At 39.9% G+C, this 21,310-nt stretch overlaps 1 protein-coding gene across 2 annotated transcripts in view; it reads right to left on the bottom strand.

Moving 5' to 3' along the window:
- RNF17 (ring finger protein 17) overlaps positions 1-17,126 on the bottom strand; it is a 45,705-nt gene extending 28,579 nt beyond the window's left edge. The window contains exons 1-13 of one of the 2 annotated variants that reach the window (XM_079973308.1): positions 16,931-17,126; positions 14,851-14,906; positions 14,348-14,403; positions 12,923-13,013; positions 11,722-11,802; positions 8,065-8,165; positions 7,054-7,225; positions 5,508-5,584; positions 4,432-4,506; positions 2,839-3,113; positions 2,237-2,392; positions 1,770-1,959; positions 433-604 (exon numbers count right to left, since the gene is read on the bottom strand). In XM_079973308.1, the coding sequence (XP_079829434.1) occupies positions 433-604; positions 1,770-1,959; positions 2,237-2,392; positions 2,839-3,113; positions 4,432-4,506; positions 5,508-5,584; positions 7,054-7,225; positions 8,065-8,165; positions 11,722-11,802; positions 12,923-13,013; positions 14,348-14,403; positions 14,851-14,906; positions 16,931-17,054 (1,626 nt within the window). In that variant the 5' untranslated portion in view covers positions 17,055-17,126. The remainder of the gene's footprint in view (positions 1-432; positions 605-1,769; positions 1,960-2,236; positions 2,393-2,838; positions 3,114-4,431; positions 4,507-5,507; positions 5,585-7,053; positions 7,226-8,064; positions 8,166-11,721; positions 11,803-12,922; positions 13,014-14,347; positions 14,404-14,850; positions 14,907-16,930) is intronic. The other variant, XM_079973309.1, reaches the window with a different exon arrangement.
- Positions 17,127-21,310: the final 4,184 nt, after the last annotated feature.

Genomic DNA, 21,310 nt, shown 5'->3' with positions numbered 1-21,310 from the left:
AACTAAGGCCCGGGGGCCGGATCCAGCCCAATCGCCTTCTAAATCCAGCCTGTGGACGGTCCGGGAATCAGCGTGTTTCTACATGAGTAGAATGTGTCCTTTTCTTTAAAATGCATGTTTGGGTTAATTGTGGGGCATAGGAATTTGTTCATTTTACCCTCCCCCAAAATATAGTCTGGCCCCCCACAAGGTCTGAGGGACAGTGGACTGGCCCCCTGCTGAAAAGGTTTGCTGACCACTGTTCTAAAAAGTTAGGCACATTAGGTTATTATCTTTATTGAATACAATACAAGAATTACATCATTATGAAGGAAGGGAAAGCCATCTCAATCAGGAAAAGTCAGAATATGAACATTCAATTGTTTCTTAAAAAAAGGTATTATCTAACTTCTATAAGAATGCAGAAGTCCACACAATATAGTTCTTACTTACTGAATCTTTGGGAACAATGTCCTTCAGGGAGCACTGTAGTGCTAAATGATTTATACCACTAAGTTGTGCCTCTATATGCATGTCAGGTTTCTTCACAACCAAGCAAAAGTCTTCAGTCACTATATATTCTAGAGTGATATGTTCTGGATTAATGCCAATGTTATTTGGTACGCTTGATGGCAGAAAGAGAAGATAACAAATATTATTTCTCAATATAAGCTTGGAATAAAATGCTTCAACATCAATAGGCAGATTTTTTAAGTCTAAAAAGTTTTCTGTTTAAGAGATGCTTTACTGGGAACAACTGAACTGTATTATTCAAAAGAGATCATAAAAGGCAAATCAGCAAAATATTTCCTATCTGCTCTAATTAAGATCCTTTTATAATAAGTTGTTTTAGACCAGCTCCAACTATAATCTACTCTGACAACGGCTCTTCAGTTAAATGGATCAGATGATGGGAGGGAGCTCTGTAATAACCCTCGAGATGCTCAGGAATTGAACCCAAGGTTTTCCATGTGCAAAATAATCAAGCTGTTGGGTGGCTCATACAACTGATAACCCCTAAGTTAAGACTACTGAAGTATGTTGTACGTGAAGTTAAAAACAATTTGGAAACGTCAGAACCAAGGGAAGCCAATGAACTCATCCTGGAGTCATTGGGGTGGGGATGGAGATTTGCAATTTTCTCTCATTACACACCAATGTAGTTCTGCATACATGTCCCCTAAACAAGCAGAAACCATGATATCATTTGTGTGTGGCAAACTGACAGGCATAGGACCACCCAATCTGGAATATGAACCGGGGCCTATGTGAAGAAGGCAGGAAAGGTTTATTTGTAAAATTCCCCTATACTTGGCTTTATGGTGGTCTGGCCCTAGTTAAAATATTTTATTCAATAATTGGGTGGGGGAGGAAGAACTGGATTCTATGCACAGACCCAGATTACACAATCCATCTACCATGAATGGATGTAGAAGAATCACATGTTCATGGAGGACCTACATGCAAAATTCACATCACCACATGCAGTTAAGAGAAAGCTAGCTTGCGATTTTTTTTATATTTAATGCCTGAACACTATTTGAATCACATCAGCAATTAACTGAGCAAATTATGCACTCTTATTGTTGTTCATTTCTGCCTTAGAGAGATTATTTTTACAGCAGGTTGTCTTGAGATTCTCCTGCACAATGCAATGAACAAATGAAATGGTAATGAGGCTTTAAACCCACTCTCCTTTTCATCACTAGAAATTGGTGCACCTTATACATTGCCACTAGAAAGCAATATGGCAAAACCACCGTGTGGCAAATAAAGGCAAAAAAGCATACCTTGAAATAATCAAAGCTTCAATATGCCCATAGTCCACAAGGAATATTTTCATCATTGCTATATCACAAATTTTGTACTTTGTTGGACCACGGGGCTTCAGCTCGTTTGTCTTCTGCAACGGCATCAGTTCAATGATTTTTCCACGACACCACATTCCATGTTCCTTGCTTTTAACATAGATTCTTGAACCTGAAATAAGTTTCAGTACATAATTTGTTGCAAAATATTCTCATTGAGAGGAACATTTGAGATTAGGCAATCTATCACAGCAGCCATTTTTTGGTGGTATCCTCAAGAGACTGATTTCCAAATGAGTTCCTGGGTCCAAAATGACTGCAGACCTCTACAATATTAAAAGGTTACTTAGCAAAACCCACAATATATATCCCCCTCACTGGAATAAAAAAAGCAAAACTCTGAAATTATATAAACATTATTAGTCAAAAGATCTGAGAAGTGTTGTTACCTAGTTCCAAAATGTCACTAGGGTAGGACCTTTTATGATTGCAGAATTGCCTGAGAGTTTTTTCCAAACGAACAGCTGCTTTCTTCTGTGAAACTTTTCGAACGTAGAAGTGGCAAGGATTTAGAACACTGCTGACAAAAACTAATTCTGGAGCATCTGTGTGGTACACAGTGGGTAAGAAAGGTAATGTAACAGTGAAGGAAGATCATAGGGAACATTTATCCACACTACTGAAAAACAACATTTTGAGACAGTACAAGTTAATAAGTTTGTATTGTTACAGAAAGGGTGACATGCACATTCTGAAATGATTTGGTGCTCATTTCTGAGAAATGATTTGAACACACCAATCAATGTGCAAACATGCCTTTAAAATATGCTTCTTCACTTAATCGATCAGTACTTTATTAATGAAATCAATTATGTAATAACTGATTTCATTAATAAAGTCTTGATTGATTGGTAGATTCCTTCTACCTGCAGCCTATGTAAGAAAAACAATGCATCAAGAGCAGGTTGCTATGTACTTGTAAGAATATTGTTTTAAAAACAAAGGGAATTAGCCACACAACTCTGGCAACCGGTTGGAAAGTTCTACTCACTTTCTTGATCATCTTCAATGATTTCTTCAATTATGACATCTGGAGTGGATGCTGTCTGAGGTAAAGCAGAAATGCATTTCTGAGCGAATGGAGGAGTCATTTCTTGGAGGTGGGTGTAATTTCCTTCAAGACATGCATCAGATTCTGGCAGAAGAGCAACTGTGCCAATGTCTTCAACAAGCGGTTCAAGGTTTACACTTATATGAGATGGAACATCAGTTCTGAATTCCTCTTCTATATTGCTCAGTTTTAGAAGGCTGCCTTCAAAACTGCACCTAGGTTGACAAATTGTTCAGAAAACTTATCTTAAAACAGTAGCCATCACTAACATGGAATAGCAAACACTTGGTAGAAATAATAAAGTGCCTATAGGGTTTCAAGATGCACATGTAACACCCATTAATATTTCAGATCCATTAGGTTTGGAGAGGAGTAAAAGACAGGGCTGCCCTTTTTCTATATTGATGCTGGAACTGTTGACATGTGCAGTCAGATAGAAAAGGGATATTTACAGTTTTGTTCATGAACCAAAATAATTTAAACTAGTTTTGCATGTGTTGAGACCTAAAACTACATCATCATCACCACCACTGAAATTAATAAAAATAATTAATAGTTTGGGTAGAATTTTAGGGTATATAATTACTGAATGAATCTGAATGAATGCTACTTCATATGCTGACTGCTCATTTTGTTGGTACTCAGAGGTTATTTGGATTCCAAGAGATATTTCTCATATGAATAAAATGAATTTAAATCGGATGAAAAAATGTGATTTCCAGTGATTTGGAAAGATAAGCATTCCTTATTAGTATTCAGGGTTAAGTTAAAACACCCAAGATGAATACTGTTCCACGGATATTAAAAATACTTTGTTCCCAAAGTGTATTTTCAATATATTAATGGGACATTTTGGAAGTTTTATGCGGGATAACTCACCACCCTGCTTGTCACATAAGAGAATGCAGCTGCTAAGATCAGAAAGAGGTTTTAATTTTCCAGATATTAGGTTATATCTTAAGATCGACTTGTTGGCATGTGTAAGTTTCTATAGCCTGCTCCAGCTAGGATGTCTTCCCCACCATCGCAGGGCTATCTACTACTAAATGACTAATAAAAGGTATCATTTTGATTTGCTGTATATTATTACTTACTTTTTTTTGGGTTTTTTATGCATTGATATTACTTGCACACAATCTTGAAGAAAACAGCATCCTAAAACATGGCGTATTATTAGTAAGCAAGTCCTAGGCTTTTAATTATTATTTTTGCACACTACATAGCAACTCAGCAATTTTTAAGCATAATTCATGACTACAAAACTAATAAGGTTTTCCAATTATATCCAAGCTATCAAAAATCCTATTCATTATCAGAACCTCAGAACTATTTAAGCATTAGTCTCCAGTTTACTTCTGTATTGTTTCTAGGTAAGCTGTTTAGTTTCTACCCCAGCACATTTCCAAAGAAAAAATATCTCATATTACTGAAGTACCAGATGAGGCACAATGATGAATGCTGAGAAAATTGATAAACCTGCAGGTGCCATTTTTTTATATATAGGAAAATTAACACCGCAACAGAAGTACTTACATGTTAGGTGTATCAGGAAACAAATTCCCCAGGTTTTCTAACATGGGGGTAATCTTTTCAGAGTCCATGTGAAACCTGTATTAGATATACAGGAAGTTCAATTGTTTGCAACCACAATAATTCATTCCGGACAACAGCAATTTTGTAACACCATAAATCTATTTACTATATTCATAGCACAGTTTTATGTTAATGCCTCAAGATCACAATCAGGATTAAACTGCAAAAACCCACAATCAGAATTACTCCCAAAAAACAAAAGCACGTGATAACCACCACCATGTATGCCACAAGTAAATACAGCAATAAAAAGCATTAACAGTAAAAACCATTTAAGAAACTCCTGCTCTAAAGGCCTTCCCGGCTGGCTTTTAAAAAATGTTTTAAAGCATCCAGTGAAATGCCAAAATTGGCAGTGTTGTGGTGACTGCCAAGCGTATCTAGTGAGTCCTATTTTATAGATTAACTGACGCTACCGAGAATGACCTGCCCTGTGCATAAGTAGAACTTATTCCCTAAAAGGTGGAAATCTGATGGGATCATCTCTCCAAGCTCTCAGAATCTAGGAGGGGGTATATAGGTGAAGGTTGTCTATAAGGCATGGTGGGTAACCTTTTTTTGGCTCAACCACAGACATTCACCTTTGGCCAAACCTCTGGGAGCTGCATGCCAGCAGTGGGTGTGGCCACCAGTGTATGTATATGTGCATGTGTGCGCATGCAGAGACACTCCCACTCAGTTAATCTATGCATGTCAACTAACATGGGAGGGTGACCACCCATTTTCTGGTTATCAAGCCATCAATTTAAGGGCTGAGGAGGGGGCGATCTGCATGTACACTGGGAGTTAATGAGAGTTGTAGTCCAAAACATTTCTAATGCACCAGGCTGAGATCCCCCATATAGCATGCTGAACTCCAGACCTCCTGCAAAGGGTCGAGTGAAGTACATGCAACTCTTAATTTTATTTATCAGTTCTACAAATTCAGTATGGTTTTTTTAAAGGTGCAGTATGGCAATATTTTTAAAGGTGCAGTAACTCTGCTATCCACACTAAGTAATTCTATGAATGTTTACCTTGGAAGTGCTCTTTTTTTCAGACGATCTAGTTTTAAGACTTCTACCTCCAAAGTCATTTTTAAGTTGCAGAGAACCTAGAATAAGAACATCCTAATTTAATTTACAGTAAAATATAGCAACTAATGGGAGCTGAACGTGGTCTTGAATGCTGGAGAGTTAGTGTGAAGTTAGTGATGTCTCATTTGATTTCAAAGGAAACAACAAGTCCTGGCTGGTGCCCACATTGCTGCCCTAAAGATTTCAGAAAGGATGATTGTGGAAAGGGTGCAGAAGTGGCCGTTGCTCTGGTCAAGCATGACTTAGGAAAGGTGAAGGCAGATGCCAGGCCTAATATGCTGTAGAGAAATAAGTCTTGAACTGGCTAGGATGAACCTTGAAACTACAGTGGTACCTCGGTTTACGAACTTGATCTGTTACTTTCATCCATTCTTAAAACCAAATCCGTTCTTAAACTGAGGCACGCTTTCCCTAATGAGGCCTCCTGCCGCCGGTGGAGTTTATAAACCGAATTGTTCATAAACAGGGCTGTTTGTAATCCGAGGTACCACTGTACTTCTCTGAGGAAGTGGGGTAAAAGGGGGTGAATGCCTAAAATCTGTCTACAGTGGTACCTTGGGTTAAGAACTTAATTCATTCTGGAGGTCTGTTCTTAACCTTAAACTGTTCTTAACCTGAGGTACCACTTTAGCTAATAGGGCCTCCCGCAGCTGCCACACGATTTCTGTTCTCATCCTGAAACAAAGTTCTTAACCCGAGGTTCTATTTCTGGGTTAGAGTCTGTAACCTGAAAAGTATGTAACCTGAAGCATATGTAACCCGAGGTACCACTGTATATGTATTTTAAGTGCTCTGTGCACATCCAGCTTCTGCCATGCCTTCTCAGAGGGATGGAAAGGGTTGGGACAAAAATGGTAAGCTCTTAAGATCTATGAAAATGTGCAGTAGCTTTAGGAATAAAGGAACCGAAAGAACCCTGAAAAACTAGCTGAGGCTACAGACCTAAATCAAATGATCCTACCTTGAATGCTTCTATCACACTAAACTGCTGTGACTTTTCATCAAAAAGACAATGCTTTCCGTAAAAAAACAATTCAGTAAAAATAAAAACCAAGCCAAAGAGGAAGAATCTGACATGCGAAATTAAAGACTAATGGAGAAAGTTCATTATTTCCACTTGCTTAAAGACATGTTGTTTTTGTTTTCAGTCAGCTATATGAAGACTTAACTGGCTTGCAAGTTACCACAATAAGCAAATGAGTTCAATTTGTGTGCTAAATTGATAAAAAAAGCTAATGTAAAATGTTGGGCTACCAACAGTGCTTGCAAACTGCAGTAGCTGCACTGCTGTCATCTGGTTGTTGAAAATTGTGGTTGTATTACTGAGAAGTGCTTTGAAAAGATTTGTTTCCTGAAAATAGGATACAAAACTTTCAAATAGATAAGTATGTAAGTAAGTAAATACATTCATACATACATACATACATACATACATACATACCCAGAAGGAAAGTTAAGGAATCAAATGATTTAATATTAAAGTTACCTGATTTAAATTATGGTAAGGCTTTAAGGAATGGGTTGCTTTAATCTCCCTTGCCATTTTTATGGCTCCATCCAAACTGTTTATTTTCTGCATAACCGATAACTGAATACTATGTATATCAGTTATATAGTAACTGGTGTTCATTATCAGTTCTGTCTCCAGTTTCCTTTTCCTAATTGAATACAAAGAAAATCAGACCTCAGAAAAAGTTGATCACGTTACAAATAACTCTGAATAGTAAACTATACAAAACAAACATATAGTACTCATGTTAAAAATAAGGTTTTGGTGATGATATTAAAATTACAAACTACAGAAAACGCCAGATTTATATTTACTGGGTGATAACCAACTAAGAAATACTCAAGAGTAGATCCACTACAATGAGTGTACTCAACGGATTTCTTGAGTATGATTAATGCTGGATAACTATCACCTATTGTCCTCATAACAAGCAACTGACTGATACTGCATATACCACACGAATATGCATCCTTAACAGCCAGCTCTTCATGCTGAACACATTCTAAATGCTCAAGGGCACAAGACGTGCAAGATGCAAGCATCCATAGCACTCCAAACAACAACCAACTACTGTAGTAGAAATGAAACTGTAAAAATCATAGGGAAGAGAGAGGTGCAAGAGGAGGAAAATTAGAAGGTGGATGTTTTGAAATATTCTTGTTTTGAATATGTAACAGCCTTTTAATTCATATGGGCATACAGAAAAGTATTGCACTAAAGGACAATTACAGCAAAGGCAAAAATCTACCCTGAAACTTGATGGTCAGGTCTTTGCCGATAGCAACTCCATGTTATGGTAAACAATGGATCTGAGCTCACAGATTCCCTGTGTCCTTCCAGGACTCCTGCTACATATAGTCCCTCCCATGTCACAGAAGCAGGCATTTTGCTAAACATCTTGCCACACAGAAATCTGCATTATTATAGTTATGTAATACTTTTCAGATAAATTATTAACATCAAAGCAAAAGCTTTAAAACAGGTTACCTTGAATTTACGGAAGCAATAATATCTGAAAATGTGTCATTAATAACACCTGCAATCTTGCTTTCTTCTTCTTTTGCTTCGGTGATCAAATCCTCAAGCATCTTTTTCATTTTGGGGGGGGGGAAGTGACAAAACAACAACCTGTAATTCTGTATGTGCTCTATAGCCAGCAGAACTAGATTTACAAATAATAAAAGCAGCATATAACTTTCAGGAACAACCTTCCCCCTTTTCTCTCACATGGTGGCAGTAGTTGAGAAGTAGCGATGTACAAGAATACAAGGTTGAGGTTTATATTTTATAATGGCTACATGGATGATACGTAACATATAAGGTTGAACAAATAATTATTAGTACCCAATTGTTTAAAGGTACTCCAGCAACTTTTAAGTATTCCTTCAACACTGGACAACACACAAAAACATCAGTTAATGGTGCACAATGCAGCAGAAATTATTAATGTTATGAAATGATTTCTATTCTGCCTGTGGATTCAGGAATCAGCAAGGCTGCTCACAGTATTATATAAGTCACAATACAACTGGTAAAAAAATGATCAGGACTACAGTACAGTCACAGTTAATACAATGCTGAAGACAAAATCTCTTTTCAGAACAGCCCTATATTGGAAAAGCAAAGAAGCAAGACAAATTTCCTTAGGGAGGAAGGTCCAAATCCCATTTTTTTTTTATGGCTAGTGCATCCGGGACTTCAATGGAAGATGATGATATGCAGGTCTGTTCAAACGGGAAGACAGTACTCCCTTGTTTTTGTTTTTATTTTATATATTGTGATATTTCCTGTGAACCGCCCTAAGACCTCTGTGTATAGGGCAGTATATAAATTAAATAAATAAAGTATTGCAGACTCAGACAGTTTAAGGTAATGGTTGGGAAACTCAGGCCCGGGGACTGAATATGGCCCCCATGCCCCTCTATCTGGCCCTTGGAACTATCCCATGAGCCCTGATTCTGTCTGGCTGGAATGTGCCCTCGCTTGTCTGAATGGAGGCTAGAGAAGGGTGTGTGAACACTGTTGCGCAAAAGTAAAATTTAATTGTTTTGCCTACTTTTGTTTCTGGTCCTACCCATCACTGGTATGGGGCCCTCAGTATGCTGCCCAGAAGGGAAACACTGCATAGGATGGTTTTAACCTTTAAAACGAACACAAAACCCCCCAACACAGTGTAATTGTTAAAGCAGTCTTCCTTATTTAACACCATGGCAAGTGGCACTGTGCACCATGTTTCCAGCTTCCATCTATACATTGGTGTTTAAAGCCCTTAAATGACTTAGGACCCAAATATCTGAAAGACCACCTCCATCCCTGAAGACTCTCTAGGTAGTTAGTTCCACCACCCACAGGAGTGCAGGAAATGAGGGCCCTTTATCTATGGCAACCCATAAACTGGGAAACTTCCACCCCATAGAAGTGCATCAGACATCTTTGTTGCATAGATATACTGAAGGCCCACCTCTCCCTGGCATTTGACAATTAAGGTATTTATTTTGTGAGGCCCAATCTCTTTTTCTGAATCTGTACTATTGCAACCATTTTATTTGCATTAATAATTGTATACTATATTGTTGTAGCTGGCCCTGGAACCTTATGGTAAAGAGCAGGCAGAAAATATTAATACATAATTTAGAACTCCAGTGGTGCCCCGCAAGACGAATGCCTCGCAAGACGAAAAACTCGCTAGACAAAAGGGTTTTCCGTTTTTCGAGGTGCTTCGCAAGACGAATTTCCCTATGGTCTTGCTTTGCAAGACGAAAACGTCTTGCGGGTTTGCTTCCTTTTTCGTAAAACCGTTAATACCCGGGGAATCCGCGCTCCGCAAGACGAAAAAATCGCAAGACGAAGCAACTCGCGGAACAAATTAATTTCGTCTTGCGAGGCACCACTGTAATGTGGATGTTACTAGGGTATAAATTATTGTGGCTGCAGTCTTCTCTAGAAAAACACAAAGCTGCTAAGCCCGTCTAAAATGGTAAAATACACTCTTCACAACAGTCTCTACCTGAACATCAAGATGCAGCCTAAAGCCCTAGACTACAATACAGAGTCCTATGGGTATATGCAACTCTGTTCCAATATATGCTGTATCTCTATCCTGCTTCATACTAATTCTCAACAGTACTTCCATCCTGTTTGCATTAAGGTTCAATTTTATTCACCCTCATCCAGTCAATTGCAAATGCTGTCCCAGAATTTTCCCAAGCTCCCAATGATAGAGTAGACATAGAACTATCATCAGCATACTGTTGACATCGCATTCCAGATTTTTGGATGACCTCTGCAGTGGTTTCATACAGATACCTTAGGCTTGCCGCTGCAAGCTCCAAACACCACCTTCTGAGAGCTACCCTTCAAAAAGGACCAGGACCAAATGCAGTACAATGCCTCCCCTCCCAGCTAGGAGATCCAGGAGGATGCTATGATGGATGGGATCAAAAGCCAGTGAAAAGTGTTGGCTATTTGCAGTATGGTAACGCTGCAGAGAGCTTGCTGGGGAGACCATGCATTAAAAAGGGACTCAAAAATAACTTAGACAAGGTTTTAATAACAAAAACAAAAAACTCCTTTTACACTAAATACATCAACAAACAAACATGACCCAACCACCAACCCATCCCCCAGGGTAATGGGAGAGCTAGGTGCTGCTCCTTATATACTATACCCAATTGCTGACACAGCTTAATCAGTACAACTCAGCAGCACCTGCTATGTTTCACAGCTGTAAAGCTGGGTCTCGTTACAGTGGTGCCCCGCAAGACGAACGCCTCGCAAGACGGAAAACCCGCTAGACGAAAGGGTTTTCTGTTTTGGAGGCGCTTCGCTAAACAAATTTCTCTATGGGCTTGCTTCGCAAGACGAAAAAAATCTTGCGAGTTCCCGCGGTTTTTTTTCGCTTTCGCCTTTTCCTAAGCCGCTAAGCCGCTTATTAGCTGTTCCGCTGATAAGCCGCTTCTCAGCTGATCGCTAAAAGCCGCTAGACCGCTAATAAGCTGTCAATGGGCTTGCTTCGCAAGACGAAAAAACCGCTATACGAAGAGAATCGCGGAACGGATTAATTTCGTCTTGTGAGGCACCACTGTATTTTGCTCTGGCCCCTTAAAGACATACATATCGGGTGGAACAATGATGAACCTTTACATTTAAAGAAACCATTCAACAGGAGAGCCACAGGGACCCACTCTCATTGCTCATTTCAAAGCATTTTTAGTAATAATCCGAAGATCTCTGGGGGTTTCAGGGCAACCAATGAAGTTGTTTCAAAACCAGAAAGAAGCCAGGGTGAAGATCTAAAATAACTGGTATCCTCCAAAAACACCTGGAGCTGAGCTGACATTAAATTTTATAGCACCTTGCTGAAGTATTGTTAGAGAAAGAATTTCTGGGAACAGACATCAGTATAAATAAATAATAATAATAATAATAATAATAATAATAATTTATTATTTATTATTTATACCCCGCCCATTTGGCTGGGCCTCCCCAGCCACTCTGGGCGGCTTACATAAAAACCAAAAATACAGTAAAATATCACACGTTAAAAACTTCCCTGAACAGGGCTGCCTTAAGATGTCTTCTGAATGTCAGGTAGTTGTTTATCTGAAATACTTCAAACCAAGACACAGAATTCTCTTGGCCTACCTCCTCCGCACTCTTTAACCACCCAAGATTGTTTTTAGCTACTTCCAAAGCTTTCTCTATCTCTTGTAGAATTTTGCTATTCTGGGGAAAATAAAAGGATAACAATAAAATTAGCAGAGAGGTGCTTTAAACAAAGGCCCGCATAGCATTGTAATTCAATTAATTTTGATTATCTTTTTTTAAAAATGCATGTGTATGTTGTTTTCAATATGTAGCAGACAGGGTTTTTAAAAATAAAACCGGGGTATCTCAAAAGAGTAGAAATCAGGAATCCATACCCTCAGGCTAGATAAGCATTTAATAATGTGGTATAATCACTACAAGGTTATCTCTTTAACAGTTCATATTTCATTCTTCTTTTAAAAAAAACCTAACACCCTGTAAGCTTTCCACACAATTGTTTTTTCATTCATGAATGCAGAGTTGTTAATCACTTCTTTCAAAAAATCCAGACATATTTCTGAAGAGATGCCAAGACTATGAAACTCTCTCATTTAAGGCAGCTGTTTCATAGTCTTGGCATCTTTTGTTCAGGAGTATTTTGCTCCTTTAGCCATTTAATTCTTTGAAGGTTCTGCTCTCTTCTCCACTGTTGGGAGCTGACATCTCAGTTCACTACAACCAACCGACAATCACCAAACAAGAAGTTAAAACAGGACACTGAGCTGCCCCAAATCTAGTGACAGTAATATAAATATTAAATGTAGGTGTTTTATTCTCAGGAGAATGAGAAATCTTCTCAAGGTGACATATTTTAACCCAGAACACATTATGGAGTACAATGGGTTTGAATAATCATTGATCTCCACTTATGTAAATAGCTAAAAAAGACAATGTAATGTTTTCTACAAATGCTACAACACATTTGGGGGGCAAGAATCAGAGAAGGCTGTCACACTGCAAAATAAATTCTTGGAAGTGTCACCAATAGTGGTGAACATTAAATGACCAAAATTGATGGAGAAAAATATCAGTGTCCGGTCTCTTAATTCTCTAGCCCCCAGTGATTTCCTAAAAAGGCATCACTTTGCCGCTGTGCTTTTTACCAGCAGTCCAACACCACAAAAGTTTAGCAAATATTTCTTCAACTCACACAATGTCATTGTTACTAGTCCAATTTAGTTACACTTAATTTGAAATTAAATAGTTGAACTCACACTTTACTAAGCAGACACAAAACTGAGTAAGATTGTTTACATACCATATCTGCTGTAGATGGTTCTGATCTTAGATAGTGAGCTGGAGTCCAGTCAGCAGAGTTAATCGGCTGATTGATGCTTTGAGTATTAAACCTAAAAATCAAATGGTTATATTACTTAACAAAAATAATACCTTCAATAACACATGCTCTTCCGACTTCCAGGGGAGGAACACAGTGGATTGCACGTCTTTTGTCGGCACGTTGCCAACAGATAAATTATGCGGCAATTGATGATAGCCAGACATAAATCTTGGCTATTGAATTCCGTCTGGAAAAAAGTGTTTACAGGGGATTAACTTCTGGTGCTCTGAAAAAAGCCATTTTCTGCATCAAGAGAACAGGAAGCTGTCAGCTCCTGAGAACCCTGATGGGGTTAAGTGACTTTTAAGCAGAGGACTCAGCATCTTGCCCAAAAGCCTTGTAAGAGCCCTGATGGGCATTGGATCTGCAAAAGTCTCCCTTAATCATTTCTAAGATTGTTATGATTTATAACGGTCCCTTTTTCCTTTCTTTGCTTTTCACTCCTTTTTTCTTCTCTTTCTTTTGTGTCCTCTGCTCTGGGCCATTATTGGTTCAAGGATTACACAAACATGAGGGTGGTGGGTGGATGGATGGACTCTGAGTGAGAGGCAGGGCAGGGCAGACCTCCCAGAGGGAGAGACTGGAGGAAAAAAGGAAAGCTCCCAGGTGAGAGGTGGGCAGGTTCACTACTTTCTGTGTGAGACAAGGGTTAAGAGCTACCTTTGAGGACACTATTTTCTTTTCTCTTTTTGTTTATAATTAGACTGGTTTATTTTATCTTACTGTATCATGAAAAAGCTTTAATAAAATCTTATTGGGGGAGGATACATGCTCTTCTGAAATATTCTTTTTTGTTGCTAATTTTAATAATCTATAAATGTTTTTAAATGTTTTAAACTTTTCTTATAATTTAAGGTTTCTTGTAAACTTAGGAGTTTTGCTGCAATGAAGTAAATAAATTTTGTAAAATAACTAATAACCTTTTATTGTCACCTCAAACTTTTTTTTCTTTTTAAACAAGACCAAGCTATTTACCCTCACATTTTTAGACATAGAACATACAACTACAATCCTGATGAAAGCCTAAAAAGGTAAAATGGGCTGATTGGACCTTTATAGGGAGTCAAGAAAAAACTTTGGCAGAATGAATAAGTTGCAGCAGCCTAAAATGTCATTTTCTTAGTTTCTTTGGCACACAGAACCCAGCAGCACTGAATATTAAATATTTCACCAACTGAACAAAATCTTAACGGTTTTCCTTGTAAACAAGAGCATTTTAAGAGCCGAATGATGAAATAATAAATTGTTTACTAAAAAAAGCTATTATTAAAATTTAGAATATGTTTCAGCCCCACATGCCAACTCCCCCTTCGCTTCCAGTCATCAAAATACACTCAGATTTACCTTTTATATTTTTGCAGACTCCTAAGACGGACTTTTTGTTCAAAATCTAAGGTCACCTACAAGAAAGGAATGGAAAAGTTCATAGTACTCATTTCAACACTCCATAGTACAATTTTCAATACAATACTCAACACTATTGGATCCAATCTCTCTTAGATTGCTGCTTATATTTTTATTTCTGTTCCAGGTCAGCAACAGAACATGAAAGGAGTCAATAGAGACAACATGAGAACTGACAATGTCCTACCCGTGTACTCTTAAGCTATTCTCTGACAAAATATTCTCTGCAGGTTTAATTTTGTTAGTATCCCATCAGAGGCAGATTTAGGGCAGTACAACCTAGGGGGCAGTGCAGGCGTCACAACTATAACATAGTGAGTTGAGCAGAATGGAAGACAAGAGGTGGGGTGCCAAATTTTGGCCTCACACAGGGCACTGCCGAAATTTGAAAGTCTTACGTCTGCCCTGATCCCATATATCCCCAAAGAAAGCAAATCAATTACTTGTGAAGTATAGCTATCATATGCACCAGCCCTGTTGGAATTCTGAATCTGCAAGTCTAAAAAGAAGAAAATAAAGAGATGCAAGAACAAATTAGTATATGAATGCTCGTTATTTAAAACAAATTCACACACATTAGAGTAACACAACAAGCACTGAAGTTTGAAAACAGCAGTTTCCATGATTCCATAGCAGATCTTTGGCTGGTCAAGATGGAGGGAGGAATTGGGGGAGGCAGAATAGTTAAGGCACTTCCAGAAAATGTATTTATTGAGCATTCATCCTACCTTATCTGCTCACAGGTAGATTAGATGATTTTGGAGACTCAATGAGCAATCACACAAGATTTATTTTAAGGGTTTTTCCACTTCCCAGTGCATTTTCTCATCACGTCCCTTACTGCAACAAGTTTTCTCTCTTGGGGAAGTAGGTTTGTTGTGAAAGAACTGCCAATCAACTAAATGCACAGCATGAATTTTGCCCAAATACCCCCCCCCCTTGGGCCAGATTTAGGTTTGATAAGGCCCTAAGCTACTGGAGGTAATGGGGCGCTTTATATCTGCAGTTGTCCTTTGTCAACAACAAATTGTTGCTGGTTTTTGCGTTGAATATATGCTATATGGTAATTTATGAACCTAATAGGTATCTAAAGCCATTTGCACATGTTGCCATGAAACCAGTCCATGCAGAATGTAGGCACCGCATATATAAATGAGCAAACCAGTGATATTTTAGGAAGCAGACTAGCGGGCGGGGTCCATTACTTACATCATAGGAGCCTACACAACACAAAACACTGTTGCTGTATGTAGGTTTTATTTTATTTGTCTTTTATCTTATATTTTGGAAATGTACATCCAGCTTTTTTCCCTTTAATTTTTTGGGGGCCCACCAGAGAGTGGGGCCCTAAGCCATAGCTTGTTTAGCTTATACATAAATCTGGCATTGACCCCCTTCCCCCCCAAAAAAACAACAGCAACCTGGAGGCATTGCTGAGTAAGAAATTAGAGGTTTTGCCTTTGGTTGACTTCTCCCTCACATATATCATCTGGGTTTGCATTTCTACCAAAGTCAAAAGCTGCAATATTGTGCTACTTACATGAGCATCTCACCGAAAACGCAGAGGATAGGGTTTGGAAGGCAGGAAATAATATGCCATATGCTTATACATTAAAAGTCAAGGCCAACTTCCAATGTAGGTAAGGTTTTTCAGAAGTCTAAAGGAACACCTAGCATTATTTACAGATGGCCCTGAAAACAATTGATAAGAAACACCCCAACTCCAAAAAAAAACCCCATCCCCACACCAAATTAACAGCCTGGGAGAGCTTTCTGTATTTTAATCGCTGCGCTGGGACCCAAACCTAAAGCAACTGTGGGCAATGAGGGCCTAACCTAACAGAACTTTCCGACTATCGTCTTTTTTTCATTTCGATTTCTACACAAATCCTGCTCCATCACAAACGAAGGGGCAGCAGCGACCAAGCAGAGCTCCGAGGTAATATATGGTTTTACATTTGCGTCAAGTCACCAAAAGAACTTCATAATTAAAAAGTCGGGTCTCGCCGCTGGGAAGATGGCGGCCGACTGAGGCGGCGCAACCCCGACGGGCCTCTCGCTCCTCGTCTGAACAAGCCCATCGCGTGTCAGGGAAAGGGGAAAAAAGAGGACCCAGATGGCCTGCTTTTTTCGCAGGGAAACGGGAGGAGGCTTGAAATGAGACGGTTTCCCAGCCAAAATGCTGCTGCTGCGGAGGGAAGACGGGGCATCCCCGCCAAAGGGGTGTTTTGTGCAGAGTGACTCCCCAGGGAGGAAACGGACCGTAGTTTCGTGCTTGCTCGCACCAAGCAACAAAACGCCACCGCAAACCTCGCCGAACTCAACAGGTCCCGTTTGCGAGGGTCTAGGATCCGGCTGCGCGGGTTACTCGCGCGCGGGGTCCCGAGCCCCGGCGTCGCCTACTCGGAAGCAAGCAAGCCGCCTGCCCCGGATTAAGCGGGGTGTTGTTGTGTTTTTTGCAACCCTTAGTTCTCTAACCCGCTGCCCCTTGCAAAACCCTCTCCTCCTCCGAAGACACTCCACCTGAGCCGGCGTCTCTCAACACCCGTCGCGACGGGGCTCCGCGGCAGCCCTCGAAAGGGCTTTTCTGCTGGAACCTGCCTCGCCTCTTGGCGGAAGCGCCCGGGAAGGACGCCGCCGCCGCCATCTTTCCCTCCCTCCTTCTGCGCCTCGCGCTGCCCCGCGCGGCGCAAACCGGCCCAGATCCGAGTCACCGGCCAGCGCGAGCTCGAGCTCTTCTCCGTTTTTGTTTGCGCCCACCTTCCCCGGCACGTGCGTTCCGACCAATGGAAACTCCTTAGCCTCCTTTCCGCAGCCAATCGCTGCATCTCGGGATGGAGCGGGGGCGGGAACCCTCTGTGTGCATGGCAATTTAAATACTGTAATAATAATAATAATAAATTAATTGCTGTCTTATACGTGGGATGGGAATTCGCAGGAGGGCGCTACTGTACAATTGATTGTAATAATTGATATGCCTTTAAGGCGGATTTCATAAATGTATATGGTGTTATTTCTGTTAATATTTGCTTGTGTTTTAATGGATGGTTTTTCCCTATGTTTTTAGCGGTTCTTGTTTTTATCAGTAAGCTACCTTGGGTCCCGTCAGGGAAAAAGGCAGGATAATAATATTGATGATGATGATGATGATGATGATTGGGTTGAAACTGGGGGTTTGCAAGTGCAAAGGTACCATCTGTTATAATGCATTAATTACAAATTAATATTAACGCATCAATAGACAGGATCTTTCCCGCAGAATCACCCAAAGCGCTCCCTCCCCCCCAGCAACATTTTCTTCGCTTTTGGACAATGATACTTTGCCCAATGGAGTTGAGTTTTATTATACTTGCATTTGCAATAGTGGCTAGTCCTTTACCACTAAATGTACCTCAAGCTTTGTTTCATTTTGATTTCCCCCCCAAACACCACCACTGTGCAAGTTCACATACACACACTACTGTCCTTCAAAACTGGGAAGCAAAGACTGCCAGGTTCCCCATCTTTCCTCTAACTACTGCATTACTGTAGTGGCTTTCTTTTTTCTCCTCTCACAGCTGCATCATATCTTGTTGCCTCAGTGCTGTGAAGCCCTCTCATTGTTTCAGGTATGTTTACCTCACAAAGCTAATAAGTACCTTATGTGGCAGAAAGCCCCTAGGATACTGGGTTTTCTGTTTTTAATAAGAAAAATAAATTGCAGATTTCAGACGCAAGATGGCAGCAAGGTTTAGCTATAATTAGAATGGCTGAGGATAGCCATACCTAATAAGATGGAACTATATCCCCCATCATTTTCTTGGATTTGTGTGTTTTACAGAAACTCTACAGTGTTCTCAGCCCAGTGGTTCTCAACGCAAATTATATCTATGGTAAACGTTTCATTAGTCAAAGCAAGAACCAATATAACTTTCCAATAGCTGTTTGGAAAGAATCCTATCAGTGCACAGATGAGTAGGTATTTTATCAGATGGGTTAAATTTACTGGAAAAGGAGCACCTGAATCTAAATTACCCATGCTTTTTCTCATGCAGTCATCTAGGCAAATTCTGTGGATGACATGAAATGGAAATTATATGCAACTAAAGGAGACATTCCCAAAGGCTTCCCAGTGAACTAAATGTCCCAAGAATATATAAATAAATAGTCCCAAGAACTATGTAGTCGTAGAATAACACTGAGGACACCCACTAATATATACTGTTATGTACTGAGTTGAATAAGATCCAAACTGCAGCAGTCCAATTGGTCCTAGAACAATAGGATTCAAAATGAAGCAGTCTGATTGGTCCTAGAACAATAGGATTCAGAATGCAACAGTCTGATTGGTCCTAGAACAATGCAGCAGTATGATTGGTCGGCAGGAGCCACCCAATCCAGCTCCAGATAGAAGTGAATCCACAACCTGATTGGCTTACAGGAGAAGTCTGGAATTATTATGTGCAGCCAATTGTGTAAATAATGTATATAAAGCAGATACTTTGAGGGGACTTCCATTCCTCCTCACCACTATGAGCTGAATAAAGAGCATGAAATCACTTTGTGACTCTGAGTATATTTCATATACAATGTGTAGCTTATGGTGCAATCTGAGTATGTCTACTCAGAAGTAGGCCTCACTGAGCTGAATGGGATTTTATTCCTCACACTGTCATGAATTGCAGGACCAAATTCACAGTTTACCAGATTAAATTTGAGTTCAGTAACCAACTGTACAATGGCACCTCCATGAATCTCTGAATGATTCAAAAAGGAATCTATTTAAAGCACCACATTCTTACAAGAAAGACCATATTCCCTCATATGAACCTGCCTGGGTTTTGAAACTTAAGGGAAGGCCCTTCTCTCGGTCATGCCACCCTCATAGGCATACTTGGTAGGGACAAGGGAGAGGGCCTTCTTGGTGGCTGCTCCCAGACTTCGGAACATGCTCCCAGAGAAGTTTGATTAGCTCCTTCCTTGTAGTCCTCCTGCTTATTCCACCACCTTATTCCACCTTATTTGAATAACTAATTGCTTTTAACGAATGGGCTGTGTCGTGCTGTTTTTACTGTAGTTATTTGCATGGTTTTAATAGATTTTTTAATGTATATATACAGTAAGGTAAAGGTAAAGGGACCCCGACCGTTAAGTCCAGTCACAGATGACTCTGGGGTTGCGGTGCTCATCTTGCTTTATTGGCCGAGGGAGCCGGCATTTGCCTGCAGACAGCTTCCAGATCATGTGGCCAGCATGACTACGCCGCTTCTGGAGAACCAGAGCAGCGCACGGAAACACCGTTTACCTTCCCGCCGGAACGGTACCTATTTATGTACTTGCACTTTATGTACTTTCGAACTGCTAGGTTGGCAGGAGCAGGGACTGAACAACGGGGACACACCCCATCGCGGGGATTTGAACCGCCGACCTTCTGATCGGGCAAGCCCTAGGTTCTGTGGCTGCCTTGAGTTTGTGTCAGGGAGAAAGGTGGAGTATAAATCATAGAATTGTAGATTTGGAAGGTACCCCAAGGTTCATCTGGTCCACCCCGCTGCAACTTATAAATAAATAAATATTTTAAAATCCACTACATTGTTCAAGGACTACTGACATTATCAACTCCAGCTGCAGTCAAATACAGTGGTACCTCGGGTTAAGTACTTAATTCGTTCCGGAGGTCCGTTCTTAACCTGAAACTGTTCTTAACCTGAAGACCACTTTAGCTAATGGGGCCTCCTGCTGCCGCCGTGCCACTGGAGCATGATTTCTGTTCTCATCCTGAAGCAAAGTTTTTAACCTGAAGCACTATTTCCGGGTTAGCAGAGTCTGTAACCTGAAGCGTATGTAACCCGAGGTACCACTGTATAGTTGAAAAGCTTGCTCCCATCCAATTATCAGCCAACTTGCCTTGTAAAACTAGTGCAGGCAAGAGGCTGCATACTCTGAAGCTAATGCGTGTGTGCAAAAATGCACCAACAAACTCTCAACTCTGAAAAAGAAGAAAATAAATCCACACCAACTTCTGACACTTTGAGAACAGTTGGTTCTCAAAGGTTCTGTGGAATAAACTCAATAATACACAAGCCTCCTATATGCAGAATTTATCCACTTTTTCCAAAGACAAGCAAGTAGAAACATACACATCAAGAGACAGAATCTCAGATTAAAACACTAGGCAGATAAATGTTTCTCACAAGCAGTTCATAGTTGTTCCCCAGAATCCTAAACATATCAACTCAGTGTTAAGTCACATTAAGATGCTGTCATTTATTCCTAGGAAATTATGCATAGGTTTGCAACTTTACAAATGCTTTATGCCTTGATAATTAAGAAACATTCTGGAAATGCCAGGAGAGAGTCCTTCGTTTCCTCTACCTCCTGATACCGTCCTCATTGTCGCAACACATTTCTGGTTTTAATATAATTTATTGTGCTTGTATTTTTCACAGTGGCGGGGAAGTCACGCTTTTTAAGTGGAGCAAAACCAAATCCCCGTGGCACATTACACAATGATCCCTGTAAGTGTAATTGCTAACAGATTAATCCTGTACCATGGAAGCTGTTCTGAGTGTTTTACCAGAAGGAACGGGGTGTCTTTAGAGCTTTGTGTTAATAAACGTATGCAGCAATTTGACAAGTACTATTACTGAATGAGGCAATCAATTGTGAGATTAAAGGGATATCTGCATAGATGAAACTTCAAACTAAGCTTTTAAAAATGGATTGCTCTAAGCAGGTTAATTCAGAAGTAATCTTTCAGAATGCAAAAGGGCCACATCTATACATATGCACATATTAATAAAGGTAGTTGTGTGTGTGTGTGTGTTCCTCAGAATCATTTCACAGGTTGAAAATACTGTATGGCTGTTTTATTAATATTGGAGGTAATCTCGATCTTGATCTCTATCACCTCTCTGTATATCA

This window comes from Podarcis cretensis (assembly GCF_951804945.1).
Source record: "Podarcis cretensis genome assembly, chromosome: 4".
Taxonomy (NCBI): Eukaryota; Metazoa; Chordata; class Lepidosauria; order Squamata; family Lacertidae; genus Podarcis; species Podarcis cretensis.
Note: the sequence above shows the minus strand (reverse complement) of the source record. Positions and strands in the feature narration are given on the sequence as shown.